Source organism: Chiloscyllium plagiosum, unplaced genomic scaffold, assembly GCF_037043375.1.
Source record: "Chiloscyllium plagiosum isolate Xiang-an unplaced genomic scaffold, Cpla_swu_hap1 HiC_scaffold_13, whole genome shotgun sequence".
Classification (NCBI taxonomy): Eukaryota; Metazoa; Chordata; class Chondrichthyes; order Orectolobiformes; family Hemiscylliidae; genus Chiloscyllium; species Chiloscyllium plagiosum.
Genome location: NW_028270151.1, coordinates 31937520 through 31953237, shown reverse-complemented (window position 1 = coordinate 31953237; position 15718 = coordinate 31937520). Strand labels below are relative to the sequence as shown.

General features: G+C 41.5%; 1 protein-coding gene across 8 annotated transcripts in view; it reads left to right on the top strand.

Moving 5' to 3' along the window:
* Positions 1 to 15718, top strand: part of sphkap (SPHK1 interactor, AKAP domain containing) — a 401197-nt gene that overhangs the window by 363208 nt on the left and 22271 nt on the right. For 6 of the 8 annotated variants that reach the window (XM_043702455.2, XM_043702458.2, XM_087993467.1 and 3 more), the window contains 3 exons: positions 6744 to 6881; positions 8663 to 8975; positions 11544 to 15321. In XM_043702455.2, the coding sequence (XP_043558390.2) occupies positions 6744 to 6881; positions 8663 to 8975; positions 11544 to 15321 (4229 nt within the window). Of the gene's footprint in view, positions 1 to 6743; positions 6882 to 8662; positions 8976 to 11543; positions 15322 to 15718 lie in introns of those variants that run through there. The other 2 variants (XM_043702453.2, XM_043702459.2) reach the window with 2 other exon arrangements.

The following is a 15718-nucleotide window of genomic DNA, read 5'->3' as shown; positions in this document are numbered from 1 at the left end:
TGACTAGGGTAGGAATAGGTCCAGTCAAGGATAGTAGGGGGAAGTTGCGTGTGGAGGCGGAAGAGATTGGGGAGACACTGAATGAATACTTTTCTTCAGTATTTACTCAGGAACAGGGCATTGTTGTCGATGAGAATACTGAGTCACAAATAAGTAGAATGGATGGATTTGAGGTATGTAGAGAAGAGGTGTTGGAAATCCTGGAAAAGGTGAAAATAGATAAGTCCCCTGGGCCTGATGGCATTTATCCTAGGATTCTCTGGGAAGCAAGGGAGGAGATTGCAGAGCCATTGGCCTTGATTTTTATGTCCTCTTTGTCTACAGGAGTAGTCCCAGAAGACTGGAGGATAGCAAATGTGGTTCCCTTGTTCAAAAAGGGGAGTAGGGATAGCCCTAGTAACTATAGGCCGGTGAGTCTCACTTCTGTTGTGGGCAAAGTCTTAGAGAGAATTGTAAGGGATAGGATTTATGCACATCTGGATAGGAATAATGTGATCAAGGATAGTCAGCATGGTTTTGTGAAGGGCAGGTCGTGCCTCACAAACCTTATTGAATTCTTTGAAAAGGTGACGAAGGAGGTTGATGAGGGGAAAGCGGTAGATGTGGTATATATGGATTTTAGTAAGGCGTTTGATAAGGTTCCCCATGGTAGGCTACTGCAGAAAATACGGAGATATGGCATTGAGGGTGAGTTGGAGGTTTGGATTAGGAATTGGCTGGATGGAAGAAGACAGAGGGTAGTAGTTGATGGCAAAGTTTCTTCATGGAGTGCCGTCACTAGCGGTGTTCCGCAAGGATCTGTTTTGGGACCATTGCTGTTTGTCATTTTTATAAATGACCTGGAAGAGGGGTTAGAAGGTTGGGTGAGCAAGTTTGCGGATGATACGAAAGTCGGAGGAGTTGTTGACAGTGAGGAAGCATGTGGCAGGTTACAGCAGGATATAGAGAAGCTGCAGAGCTGGGCAGAAAGGTGGCAGATGGAATTCAATGTAGCTAAGTGCGAGGTGATTCACTTTGGGAAGAATAACAAAAAGATGGGGTACTGGGCTAATGGTCGGATACTTGGTAGTGTGGATGAGCAGAGGGATCTTGGTGTCCATGTACACAGATCTCTGAAAGTTGCCACCCAGGTAAATAGTGCGGTGAGGAAGGCATATGGCGTACTGGCTTTTATTGGTAGAGGAATTGAGTTCCGGAGTCCTGAGGTCATGATGCAGTTGTATAAGACTCTGGTACGGCCGCATCTGGAATATTGTGTGCAGTTTTGGTCGCCATACTATAGGAAGGATGTGGAGGCATTGGAACGGGTGCAGAGGAGGTTTACCAGGATGTTGCCTGGTATGGAAGGAAAATCGTATGAGGAAAGACTGAGGCACTTGGGGCTGTTTTCACTAGAGAAAAGAAGGTTTAGGGGTGACTTGATTGAGGTGTACAAGATGATTAGGGGGTTAGATAGGGTCGACAGTATGAACCTTTTCCCGCGTATTGAGTCGGGTATTACAAGGGGGCATAGCTTTAAATTAAGGGGGGGTAGATATAGGACTGATGTTAGGGGTAGGTTCTTCACTCAGCGAGTCGTTAGTTCATGGAATGCCCTGCCAGTAACAGTGGTGGACTCTCCCTCTTTATGGGCATTTAAGAGGGCATTGAATAGGTATATGGAGGATAGTGGGTTAGTGTAGTTTAGGTGGGCTTGGATCGGCGCAACATCGAGGGCCCAAGGGCCTGTACTGCGCTGTATTCTTCTATGTTCTATGTTCTATGTTCTATAAACGATAAAGGCTTAAGGTCGAACAGGACTCCTATATCCGAGAGTTATTGGTAGGGTCCTAAAACAAGTGGGCGCTGAGATAGTACATGCATTGACTATAGTCTTCCAAAGTTCTATAGTTTCTGGAAAGATCCTACCAGATTAGCGAATCACTAATGTGTTATTTCCATTGAAGAAAGGAGAAAAACAAAAACCCAAAACGCCAGTCAGCTTAACATTAGTTGTGGGGAATTGCTGGAATCTATGATTAAGGAGGTGACAGTGGAACATTTTGTCTTTTCTTGATTACAGCATGATTTTTGTGGAAGAGACATTTAATTTAATTAATTTATTAGAATTATTATGGACCAGGCCAGCCGCCTCAAAACATTACAAGAAGGTAGCCCAGGCCCTAAATTTGCTAGTTGTTTTAAGCAGGTGTAGAGTGGATATTCCAGGAAAGAATCAACTGGTTTATTGAATGAAACATGAACAAGAGAGAACAGAATGTAGAATAACTTAACCTATCCAAAAACCAACAGATCATTCCACTTAATGATGCTGTTCCAAATACTTGCAACAATCCCCATAAATACCCCTTGGCACAAAAGGTAACATCAAACACAAGTTCTTACAAGATAGAAGTCAGAGATAGAGAGTACAGCCTGAACCTACTTCTGTGGGTCCAACAGTCTTTTTTCACACTCCTGCTAAAACCAAACCAAACCAAACCAAACCAAACCAGAGGGAAGCTGAACTAGGAGAACTGGCCACACCCCATTCATTGTACAAGCTTTTTTTTTAATTTGAAAGCCTACGTCTGAGCCAGTATCTGTTAGTTATTATCAAAATGGCCCTAAAACCCTTCGACCTCCAGACTTTTTGGAGTATGTGTCGTTTGCAACCTCTCTAGAAAAAAAAGCCAAGGACTGCATAACCTTGTTAAAGGACCAGCTTCGTTACAGAATGCCTTGAGGATGTAACACACAAAGTAGACAAAGGGAAATCTAGGATGTGGTGTATATGGATTTCTAAAAGGCATTTAATGTTGCTAAACATCAAAAGTGACTTATCAAAATAAGTGATCATGCTAAAGGAAGAAACAAATCATTTTTGGGTTGGCAAGAAGTTACAAATGGAGTACTGCAAGGATCAATGCTGAGGTCTCAACTGTTTATAATGTGTATCAATGACTTGGCTGAAGGGATCAATTGTATGGTAGCTAAATTTTACTGATTACACAAAGTTGGATAGGGTTATATGTTGTCAAGATGACATAAAGCATTTCCAGCAAGCAATGCAACTATCTGGAGATGTGAGAGAGGCAGTGTTGGAGATGGCTGAGTGGAGATGGGCCACTGTTGCTCAGTTTTGATTGCTCCTCTTGGAAAACCTGTGTTCGCCAGAACAATCTAGTGCCAGTCGCATTACAAATCACCATGGTGATGGTCTTCTTAAATATTGACTCTCTTTCCAAAGCTTCACTTAGACATATGTGGAATATCTCTGTCGGTCGTAAATACATCAGCGAGGTCACAATGCCCTGTTCAGAAGAGCAGATGAATTGAAGCTTCACCACAGGCCTAGAGAACAAGGCATCAGAGATGTCCGATTTATCTGCTATCGCAAGATTTCCATAACAGCAACTGACTGCACACAAAAAACCCAAAACAACAGTCAGCTTAATGTTAGTTATAGGGAATTGCTGGAATCTATAACTAAGGACGTGACAGTGGAACAGTTTGACGTTTCTTGACAAGTAGTGCCCAGAGAACCCTGTGATAACATCCATAAACTGAAAGTTGTTCTCTGAGTATTGGAATCTATCCTGGTGTGTCTACATTACCTATAGAGCTTTTGCAATTCATATATCCTAATTAACCTACAAGTATCACAAATGTTTGTTCTTCCCTATCAGCTGCAGGAGTGCCCCCCTTCTGTTAGGGGATACCCATCCTGAGCCTAGCCATTGACAGTAGTGCAGAACTGGCAAAGTGCAGACCTGGAGAGATACATTACCACATGTGCTTCCCCAAGGAATTCCACAGCACAGACTATGGGGCTGCTAAAAAGGAGGTTCTGCTGTCTTGCCCGCTCAGGTGGAGCACTGGAGTACTTGCCCAGAAAGAGGTTCCAGGGTAAATGTGATCTGCATGTTGCACGACATCAGTGAGCAAAGTGTGTTTGAGGGTGGGGGTGTGGTGGAATATGTGAGGGGAAGATCAAGAGGCCAACTCTCTTCCCACTCAAGGGGCAAGTGAAAATCATCTTATTGATGACCGGCCACATGGTGTGGATTCAGTGGAAGGTGCCAGGACAATGGTGCAACATGGGAGACAGGGCCATGGCACCTTCATTGCCAGGGGATTCTAGGCAGAGTGAGGCATTACAATAACTATAGGAGCCCAGGATTCTCTGTGGGTGCAGAAATCTTTGCTTCATCACATTGTATTTTTACTTTGGCTGTTTTAAAGTTGATGTTTTCACCTTAACACTGCCAGTATTGTGGTCCTGTGATATAAAACACAGCCTAGTGCTAGAAAGAATCGTCACGTTATTGTTAACAAAACCTGAACACCACCTGTATAATAGTGTCCACCTATGGCCTCTGGCACCTGGAAGGAAAAAAAGTTGCAGGTCATTGACACAGGCTCCTGCTTAGTGTCATAAAATGATACCTAGAGATGCCACAACCATAAATGGTGCATCTGCAAGGCTGGATCATCAGAAACTGAGTGAAATCTTCAATGCAACAATGAGCAACATAATGAAACTACAACGTTCATGAACAAAATAAAATGAATCATATATTTATCAATGAGATTACATATGCATGAATTAGACATCTGTGCTACATTTGTGCCAATGTAATTTCTTGATATTTTTGTTGCTACAAGTCACTAAGATGGCTTTGATAGGGATCCACTGATGAGCCAGAGCTGAGAGGGCTTGGGCCTGCTGAGAGTCTCCTGCACAGATGTAGATCGCCATCCTAGGCTGTTCTGCTGGAGACTCACTGTGATTGGTGAGGTAAAAGAGTAGTGTATCTCTTCATGGGCTCTGGCATTTCTGTCTGATGTTCCTCTGCCTCATGAACAGGTCTCTTTTGGTGGAATTCAGAGGCTCATCATCTGCATGGGACTCAAAGTATACCTGGTTTTCAGTCATCCAAGTGTCAAAGATCTCATTTTCATATCCTCTGTCAGTTCCAGGTATGTGCCTGCGATGTGCTCACTATGTTGTAACCCCAAGCCTAGTCCCGATTGTGATGAACATCTCTGTGCTGATTGAGGGGGCCAGGGAATGCCTCGTCTGAGGGCTCCGAGTCTTCACTCTGTGAGGTGGTATTTGAGCTGGAGGTGAAGCTAGTGGAAGGTTGTGACTCCCTTTCACTGTGAGAACCTACAGCGTAGAGCATGAAGAATTGGCTGATGGTCTTGCACAATTCGTTTTATCAGTAATGGTTCAGACATCACACCTGTCTGTCCATTTGTGAATACCACCAGAGGTGTCCTTACTGGATGTCTGGGAGATCCTAGTTTCTCCGTCAGTGTGCACCTAATCCCAGTATTCCCTGCCAAATTCCATGGCCTCCTCCTCAAAGGGCATCAGCATGCATATATCAGGGACTCCTCCATCAGTGTGCCTACACTCACGCTGATTATGAACAGCTTTCTCCTGGAGACAGATTGTTTGAATGTCATCCCTGTAGATCTATAACCACTCTATTGATATGCATCCTAACATCAGCTCCTGTGTGTGGGCCCTTGGGTGCTTGAAACTCCTATCCCTGGTATACGTCCATGACTTCCATACTTTCACTTCACGTCTGCTGGTGAAGCTTGCAATCCAGACTCCTGTGTGACATCCCTCTGCACTCACTAACTTACACTGCCTGATTAACTTATCTGTTTCACTTCACTGCAACTGGACAATGCCATTCATCCCTGGAGAGTGAGAAAATCAACAATCCCCCTTTGGCATCATGCGCAGGTCCTAAAGTGAGCCCATGATCTTGAACATGGCTACAGCCTCCAACCAGGCCCTTTGCTCAGGCAGGATGCCTGAACTTGGGCCATAGCTGCAGGAATGCATCCTTGAACTGTGGGATGCATGGTCTGAGATCCTAAGCAGTAAATGACAGCAGGATGAGGTTATCCGAGGTGGAGGAGTATATAGCAGAAAGTTTTGCAACCGTCTCAAGGTATCCACTGTAAGAGCCTGAATGTTCACAGTATGCACAAAGTCAATGCCTGGCTGGGTGCCCCCTAAATATGGCATCATTACTACTGACCCTATTCAGTAATAGTTGGAGTGCTACCCTCTTTCCTGCCCCCTCCACGTGATTCACTGCACGCCTCAACTATCCTAATGGACGGGCCGCTACAAGCTCAGATATTCCACTCCTGAACAGAAGTGATGTTCACTTGCTGTCTCATTGTCAACAAATTTGCAACTATGAGAAGATTCCGTCAAGAAACTCAGGCCAAGGTATGCTTGATTGGATGGCTGATAGTGAAGTGGTTGCATCTAATGATTGTTACAGGAATCTTCCATACAGATTTTTGATCGTTTGTTCAAGTGTACGCAGGGCAAGTTCACTCTAGCTAAAATGAGCAATCTGCTGAATTCAGAAAAAGGCAGAAACTTTATGCCATTTTTGGTCATGTAGATATTTCAGTAGCTAAATTCTAACCTCATTTCACAAAAAGATATATATTGTAGTCACAAGATTAATATTGTATTGACCCATTCAAGGATCATTTAATCCTATTTTTTTCTGGTACTTCTTGCCCTTTTTTTTTTATCAGTATCTGTCTATTCTGCTTTGTTCTTAAGCTGTTGTGACTCTTTCTGGAATATTCTGCTGATGCTAATATTTATTTAGTCCAAGATTTGCCTGTGAATTTACTTATCCTTCTGGTCTAACTCACTCCTACAATGTATTCACAGATATTATAAATCTCTTATGTTTGTGTTTTACTTTATCTAGAAATTAGTTACTGTGTCCCCTGACCTTCCATACCTTATCAATTCTTTAAATGTCTGCCAAATGAAAGATAATGAACTCATCCTTGTGAGTGGATTGATTTCTCCAGGAAGCTGTTATGACAATTCAGATGATTCCCAGGTATGAAGCTTGTGATTTTCATTGAAAAAACATCCTTAGTCTTGGCCTGGTTTATTCAATAATGTGATTATGTCTGTGTCCAATCTGTGAATGCTCTACTGACAGAAAAATGGATTGATTTTTAGTGAATGAGACTCAAGGCTTTGGAAAGTTTCTGTCAATTAGTTGGAATAAGGAGGAAGAAAAAAATGAAACCTGTTACATGAGAAGTAAAGATCATTAATAACAATTACTGAGCTTGTCTTAAAATGGCTTAATCATTTCCATTTACTGGTCTGCTGCAAAGATACAGCAAGGTGGCGTAGATCCTCTGGATTTCCTATTTGATTCATGACAACAGCACATCTTCACCAAATTTCTTCAAATTAATGACACTGTTGCAATGGAATATTCTGCTTTGTTAAGTGTAGTAAATAAAATGCTACACAGTAAACCTGTTAATAGAATGTTAGTCACAGCGCCATCTCTTGAAATGCCTTTCTACTTCAGTGTCCAGAGAGTTTTATGTTTTAATCAGATAAAGAACATTTTCATGACATTTTGTGAGCAGTTTCTAATCAGTTGGCTTGCATTTTTAATTTGGAATTATACATTGTCAAAACCTGCTGTAACTGCTTATTGTAGTGGTTGTGCAGTATTCGGTTAAAATAATTAAATCAAAATTTAAAAATGAGCAAATAGGGACACATTTTCCCCTATTACATCAGTAGTCACTTACATCAGTAAGTGAGTTATAACAGATATGTTCCAATTTAATTGCTTCACAAAATAAAATCTATTTATGGATGTTCATTAGTTAAAATATGAAATAAAGAAGTCAGCTTTATAATACTTCATTTCGGAAAGATTACATTTTGTGTTTTTAATAAATGCTAAAAGAAGGCATCAACATCCAACATACTTTTTTTTACGAATGAGGAAAATAAGATCGAAATTAATCAACCTTGCTTTATCAGTAATAATGTGGTAGAACAGGCACTAATAGCCTCTTCTCCAGATTGTAGCAGAATCTCTGGAGTCAGGGCTTGGCAATCTCATTGGACTGCTGTTAATTGCCACCTACACTGGCATTGGAACCTGTTGATCACACATCAGGTGAGAGGGAACGTGGCATTGCTTTGATACACATGATTTGCCCATTTACTATTTTTTTCAGCCATCTTCCTATCTGAAGGGGCTGAGGGGCATTTCTACTCACAAATCTTGGCAAGGATCCCAGCAAGTATTCCACAGACCTGGATGGAAATTCACCTTTGCACCAGAGCACTCAGTGTAGTGAAGCTGGGCTCTTCAAAATTCCTGATTTCAAATTCGTTCCTCCATCCATGCTCACTCTGATATCGGAGGGCATGTATTCAGCCCACAGATGTTCTACCACAACCAGACACCTTACAGAAACACAGCCTGGACTTGGATCCAATATTTCGGATTCCTGCAAGTCTTCCTGCAGCGTTGCTGCATATCTAGTGAACTTGTGCTAGATTGGTGCCCCAGAGCCCCACGAAGACTTAGGGCCTATGAGCCTTCATCCAGCAAACATACAAAAATATTCTGGATCACAGCATAAACTCAGAGTACACCTGTAAACCTGCCAACAATCGCAGTCAATCTTTGTAAAATAATGCAGCTTTTAATTTTCCCTGTCTTAAGCTGATCTATTTGGTTTTGAGGTTTTGGAGATGCCGGTGTTGGACTGAGGTGTACAAAGTTAAAAATTACACAATTTGGTTTTCAAAGCCTTTTCTGATTTGCATTTTTTCTTTATAAAATTCTATTTTTAGGGTCTTCATCCTAATCATTTATTAGGTGAATGTTTCCCTTGTCCCTCACAGTGTGACAGACCCCCTGATGTTTGTTTAGTTCAATCAGCCAGAAGATGCCAGAAGAATGATATAGCCTGTGTCATTTATGAAATAAATAAATGTATGATTGGCTTGGACTACGTTAAAGGAAAGAAAATACATCTTCAGCACACCACCAATTGCAAGTCAGGCGATGACACCAATTGTTCTGTATCATCCATTGAAGAAGACTTTCTGACTGCCCCTGAGCACTTCGATGATGAGGAGGATGAAGCTCACAGTGTCTTAGGTGGTAAGGTTTTACTTGAAGTCAATATTTCTCAAGTTGGCACAAAATTTGCTGCTCACTTAACCCTACAGCACAGTGCAGCACATAATGAACATGTTCAGTTTTTAAAGGGATATGGACATCACGGACAAGGCCAGTATATTTTGTTCATCCTAACTATAGACGCATAGAGATGTACAGCATGGAAACAACTCATCCTTGCGGATGAGATATCCTGAATTAATCTAGTCCCATTTTCTAGCACTTGGTCCATATCCCTCTAAACCCTTCCATTCATATAACCATCCAGATGCCTTTTAAAAGTTGTAATTGTACCAACCTCCACTACCTCTTCTGGCGGCTCATTCCATACACGCACCACACTTTGCATGAAAACGTTGCACCTTAGGTCTCTTTTACATCTTTCTCCTTTCACCCTAAACCTATGCTCTCTAGTTCTGGACTCCCCCAATCCAAGGAAAAGACATTTTCTATTTACCTTATCTATGCCCCTCATGATTTTATAAACCCCTATGAGGTCATCCCCTCAGCCTCCAAGGAAAACAGCCCCTGCCTATTCAGCCTCTCCCAATAGCTCAAACCCTCCAATCCTGGCAACATCATTATAATTTATTTCTGAACCCTTTCAAGTTTCACAATGTCCTTCCTATAGGAGGGAGACCAGAACTACACACAATATTCCAAAAGTGGCCTAACCAATGTTCTGTAAGCTGCAACATGACCTCCCAACTCCTCTACTCAGTGCTCCGACCAATAAAGGCAGGCATTCGAAATGCCTTCTTTACTATCCTATCCACATGAGGCTTCGGAACTATGAACCTGCACTCCAAGGTCTCTTTGTTCAGCAACACTCCCCAGGACCTGACCATTAAGTGTAGAGGTTTTGCCTGATTTGCCTATCCAAAATGCAGCACCTCAATTTATCTAAGTTAAACTCTTATCAGCCACTCCTCAGCCCACTGGCCCATCTGATCAAGATCCCGTTGTACTCTGAGGTAACCTTCTTTGCTGTCCATGCACCTGCAATTTTGGTGTCATGTCCAAACTTACTAACTATATCTCCTATGTTCACATCCAAATCATTTATATAAATGATGAAAAACAGTGGACACAGCACCGATCCCTGTGGCACACCACTGGTCACAGGCCTCCAATCTGAAAGGCAACCCTCCACCACAACCACCTTTGAGTTAGTTCTGCATCCAAATGGCTAGTCCTCCCTGTATTCCATGTGATCTAACCTTGCTAACCAGTCTACCGTGAGGAACCTTGTTAAATACCTTATAATGAAGCATGAACTGTGTGGTTTTCTAGCTATTTCACATGTAGTTAAGACTTGCTATTTAACCCGAGTCACATGTAGGCCAGACTGAGTTTGGCAAATTTTCCTCCCTAAAGGACATTAGTAAACTAGGTAGGTTTTTGCAACAGTCAATGACAGTTGTCATGGTTTCCATTACTAAGGCTAGTTTTATATTCCAAATTTTGAATTTGAATTTTGCTCCCATTATGAGATTCAAACATGCACACCCCAGATCCTGAGCTTTTGGATTACTAGTCCAGAAACGTTACCATGCCACCACCATCAACTCACAAAACTCACAGTAAATAAATGTTGCATAAAAGCAATATATGCAGATGCTGGAAATCTGAAACAAAACAGAGACTGCTGGACAAACTCTGTAGAAATAGCCATCTCTGTGGCAAGAGAATTAGAGTTAATGTGTTGAGTCTGCTGTGACTCTTCTGCAGAACACCAAAAAAAACTTGCACAGTCCTTTTGCAAATGGTGTGTTACAATGAAGAATTCTTATGCTTTTTTATCTTTTACGTAAATCAAGTTTTAGAAGATCGAGTATATTGTTGATGGTTGGGAAGCCAGATTTTCTCTCTATCTTCCCACATAAAATCTCCCCATTTCCCCAGCACCCACTGATAAATCCAGTCTCTGGTATATATTACTGTTGTTAACGGGGTGCAGAATTCCCCACCTATCCCCAGCTTTGTGTCATCTGCAAACTGGGAGATATTACATTTAGTTCCCAAGGAAGAGTTCATCGAAATCATCAACATCTTACACTGAAGTCAATAGAATATAGACAATCCTTAAAGAAATTGTTGGAGGCCATGATGAAAATGATACAGTTTTAATATTTTCAAGGCTAGGGTGAACAAGAAAGAACAAATCGGACAATTGATTGCTTAATGCTTATATTGTGTATTATATTAAATTGAAAAATGTGTTGCTGGAAAAGCGCAGCAGGTCAGGCAGCATCCAAGGAGCAGGAGAATCAATGTTTCAGGCATAAGCCCTTCTTCTTCCTGAAGAAAGGCTTAAGCCCGAAACGTCGATTCTCCTGCTCCTTTGATGCTGCCTGACCTGCTGCGCTTTTCCAGCAACACATTTTTCAGCTCTGATCTCCAGCATCTGCAGTCCTCACTTTCTCCTATTATATTAAATTGAAATAGTTGCAAAGTGTATCTTTGTATTAAAATGCCTTGTAAAGGGCAAAGAATAATATAGAAATTCAAGCAATATGGTAAAATTAACTTTTTATTTGTTTCTTCTAGATCCTCTGAATATTATTGGTTCAGACCCAGCAACAGGTACCACAAAGCCTAGAGGAAAGACTAAGGGCCTCTTGCAGATGCGACAGAACAAAGGCAATGTATTTCTTCAAAGGACATGTAATCCAGAGGATACTTCAGTGTCCCAGAATGCAAGTGAGACAAGCTCTGAAAACACTGTACAGACCCTTTACTGTGAAACCAGCTATGATACTGTGGATGGGCACATAGGAAGGCATAATCCAGAAGAAAAATCTCAACAAGAAACATTCCCCAGCAATGACTCTGGGGAACATGGTTTGGAGGAAGAGCACAAAACTTGCACAACTGAATGTGTTAATGAGGATCTTCAGAGGAACTCCCTAGCAGAGTTTGTAGATACACAGAACACTGACGATAAACTTAGTGTCTCTTCATCGATGGAGGAGAATCCAAATGTGGAGGGTGAATATGCCTCAAACTTAGCAGAGTCTGTCTTGCAAGATGCCTTCATTAGACTATCCCAATCAGAATGTACTTTTACCACAGAGGCTGCTGTTAGCATCTCTGCAGAAAACAATGATACTCTTTCAACCAGCAGTCTCAAAGCAGAGACAACAAACCCTCCTTGTCCATGGAATGTTCTTCCTAAAATCGTTATTGTACAAAGTCCAGACAACTGCGAGAACACTCCAGAATGGCAAGAACAGTTCAGTCCAACAATGGCATCAGACCTGGACTCAGGTCCCTTGAGTGAATCGCCACCCTGTGTACAGGAACGTGTGATGGACCATAAGAACTCTGAGACTAGTGAATTGCCTCCCAGCTCTGTGGAGGTAGCACTAGTCTGTGCAGCCAGTGTTGTAGGAACTGTTTCAAGCCCTTATGTTGCTGAGAGTCTGCAGTTAGACCGAGCCTTGTATGATACAGACAATCTATCCTGTAATAGGAATGAAAACAGAACATTATTAAATGGTTCGAGATGTGATGAAGTGAAATTCTCATTCTCTTCAGCACTCTATGGTGTCACCCAAGTGGTCAGTGCCATAGGAATTGCAGGTGGACTAACTGATGAACAAGACAACAGATTTTCTGCTACTTCAAGTGGTTTCCTATCTGCAGCTGAGACCTCTGCTGCAGTTACTCTCCGGAGTAGTGTGAGTGTTGGAAGTTGTGCCGAAACATTTGCTTGTAACGTTGCTGAGGTATTGCTCAAAGAAGCAGCTACTGTTCTTGCAAATCCAGACCACTATAAAAGTGTTGGTGAGCTCATGGATTCCATGGACAAAAAGTTAATAGAAACAGTGACGAATCCAAAAGTCTCTTGCTGGGAGGAATTGTCAAGGGATGACTTTGCCCATAATATATCAGATTTAATTCTGAAACATTCTTTCCAAGAAGTAAATAAAAAAGTAGGAATAACAAATCTGGTGAAAGAAAATCATTCAGATGTGAATCCAACCAGCTTGTTTATTGAGAGTACAAATAAATTTCTCTTCAGCATAATGCACTCCACTTGTAGAAAAATCAAGGACATTATAAGAAGTAATGATGCTTCCATGGTCTTTCAAGAAGATGAAGCCAACAGCTGGAAGGGTTTGGAAAATACTAACAAACAGAAGGATGGGATTACACAGAATTATCATAATAATGACAGTTTCGAAGACATTGGCCAACCCAGCACTGTTGTTTCTGTTCAAGAGAGCCTAATAGACTCTACAAACTCAAATAAAATAGGATTTGAGGAATCAGGCTTTTCACAACAAGTTAATCTGAACTCTGTGTGGTTTTGCAGTAGACGAGGTAGTGACTGTCCAAACAACATGCATAATTTGACTGACCAACAGAGATCAAAGATTGTCAGTGCTACCGATTACATTACACCACAACACCAACAGAAAACATGTGATAAAGACGCAAGTTCATGTTCCTCTATCGGCATGTATGAGACAGATATGGGATGTAATGATGCCATGCCAGCACAAACATGTGGTTATAGTAATGCGCTTGCAGAAAGCAGAGAATTGCTGAGAACCAAATCTCAGACAGAGAGAGAACAGAACTTACTTTTGATAAATGCACAAAATGCCTTAAGTCTACCTAAATCTTCATTCCATGTTACGCAATCAACAGAAGCAAACCTTTCAATAAATGGATTTGCTGACCAGATATCTAAAACAGTTGTTTCCATGGCGACAGAGATGGCAGCTATTTGCCTTGAAAATACAAATGCTAAGCAGCCATGGTTTTGTCCTTGGAAAAGAAGACTTGGAGATCCTGAAAATTTCATAGTTTCACAGTCTTCCTCATCCAGAGTAGTCATGAGGAGTAAAGAATCCCAAAGCATCTCTCCAGTTGGCAAAAGACTTAAGCCACCCAGACTTAGTGAGATTAAAAGAAAAACGCAGGAACAACCTGAGCTCAAGGAAAAGCTAATGAACAGAGTGGTTGATGAATCGTTGAACTTTGACGATGCCCTGGAGCCAATAAGCTACTTTGCCAATGAGTCACCTGGAAAAATAGTAAACTCGGCTGAACTAGCTATGGTTGACTCTGTGAAGCAAGGTCTGGGCCTTACCAGAAATAGGTTGCTGTGTGAGAGGTGGAGCAAGGGAAAGGCCTCCAGTTATGAGAGCATTCCAGAAGAGGACATCGATTCCAGCAGTTCATGGGCTGCCCTGGGTGCCATAGCTAAACTTGGCCAGCCAATAAGCAGGGCCAGTTCCATCTCCAAGCAGTCAAGCTGTGAGAGTATCACTGATGAATTTTCCAACTTTATGGTGAGTCAAATGGAAAATGAAGGATGGGGATTTGATTTCCTGCTGGATTATTATGCTGGCAAGCACGCTAGCAATATCTTAAATGCGGCACTCCAACAGGTGTGCAGAAAAAATGGGCATCTTAGCGTCAGTGCATCCTGTCTTTCGAAACAATCTAGTACAGAAAGCATTACAGAGGAGTTTTACAGATACATGCTCCAGGAACTGGATAAAGAAAATAAAGAAAATAAAAGCAACAAGGAATTGCAAGTGCCATCTGCTAGAACAATCATGTGTTTCAGGCAGTCATCAATGCCAGATAGACGAACATCAGAGGAGAGATTAACAGTAACTCCTCCCATGAAAGCAAATTCCTTTGATGGTTTTGCCCAAAATGATCGCAGGAATGCGTTAGATATACGTATGGGAGACACAGCATTGTCCACTAATCTCTATAAATCTCTAACAGATTCTTGTTTGTATCAGAAATGTAAAACCGACCATATCACTGATATGCTGATAAATGAAACTTGGTCAAATTCTATTGAGGCTCTAATGCGAAAGAATAAAATCATCTGTGATGACACCAGCAGTCAGAATGCTGAGCAGCCACCAAATGGAGGCCAGCCACATGTTGAAAAATATGCCACTGGGATAGTTTCAGATACTGTTCAATGTGGAAAGTTATCCATCAGTAGTAAGCAGGATTCCATTGGATATGCATCCCATGACTCTGGAACAAAAAACAAAAGATGTGAGGCACCCATCCAACACAAATTAGAGAAAGCAAAAGTAGTGACTGAAAAGGTGTGTTTCACATCAAATGATTGGGCAACTGTGAAGAGAAAGCAGTTGTCCCACTGTCAGAGGGAAGTCCCTTTAATTCATATAGAGGATGATCAAAGAGAAGATATCAAGGAATGCCTTCCGACAAAGGCAACCTGTGATACTAAGGTACTGGCTGAAAAGAGGCCAGTAGAAAGGAAACTTCCAGAAGTTGATGGTGAATGGCATACTGAGTCTAGTTCAATAACAGCCAGCAGGTAAATGATTCATAAAGAGATGATTTTGTTGACTTGCATTTAAAAGTGCAAATGTGACACATTGAAAGACCTGATTTTTTACATGTAATTATAAAATAATAAGCGATGGCACATCATGGTTAGATCTTGGTTTTCATTTTGTTTGCCTTCCTTCATTCAGATGGACATATAATACAACAATAATGCAGTTGTTGCATAGTCATGATAAACCTGTTAGTCTCCAGCAGAGCTACCCATAAAGTAACGAAGACCCAGTAGAGGTGGTGAGCTCTGGAAGCTAATGGTCTGTTACTGCATCCCAAAATATTTGCTGAAAGATTTGATTTAGATTTGAATTACTTAAATGTGCTTTCTGTTTCTACTGCCCTTTCTCCCACATGGATAATGGCCCAGAAAT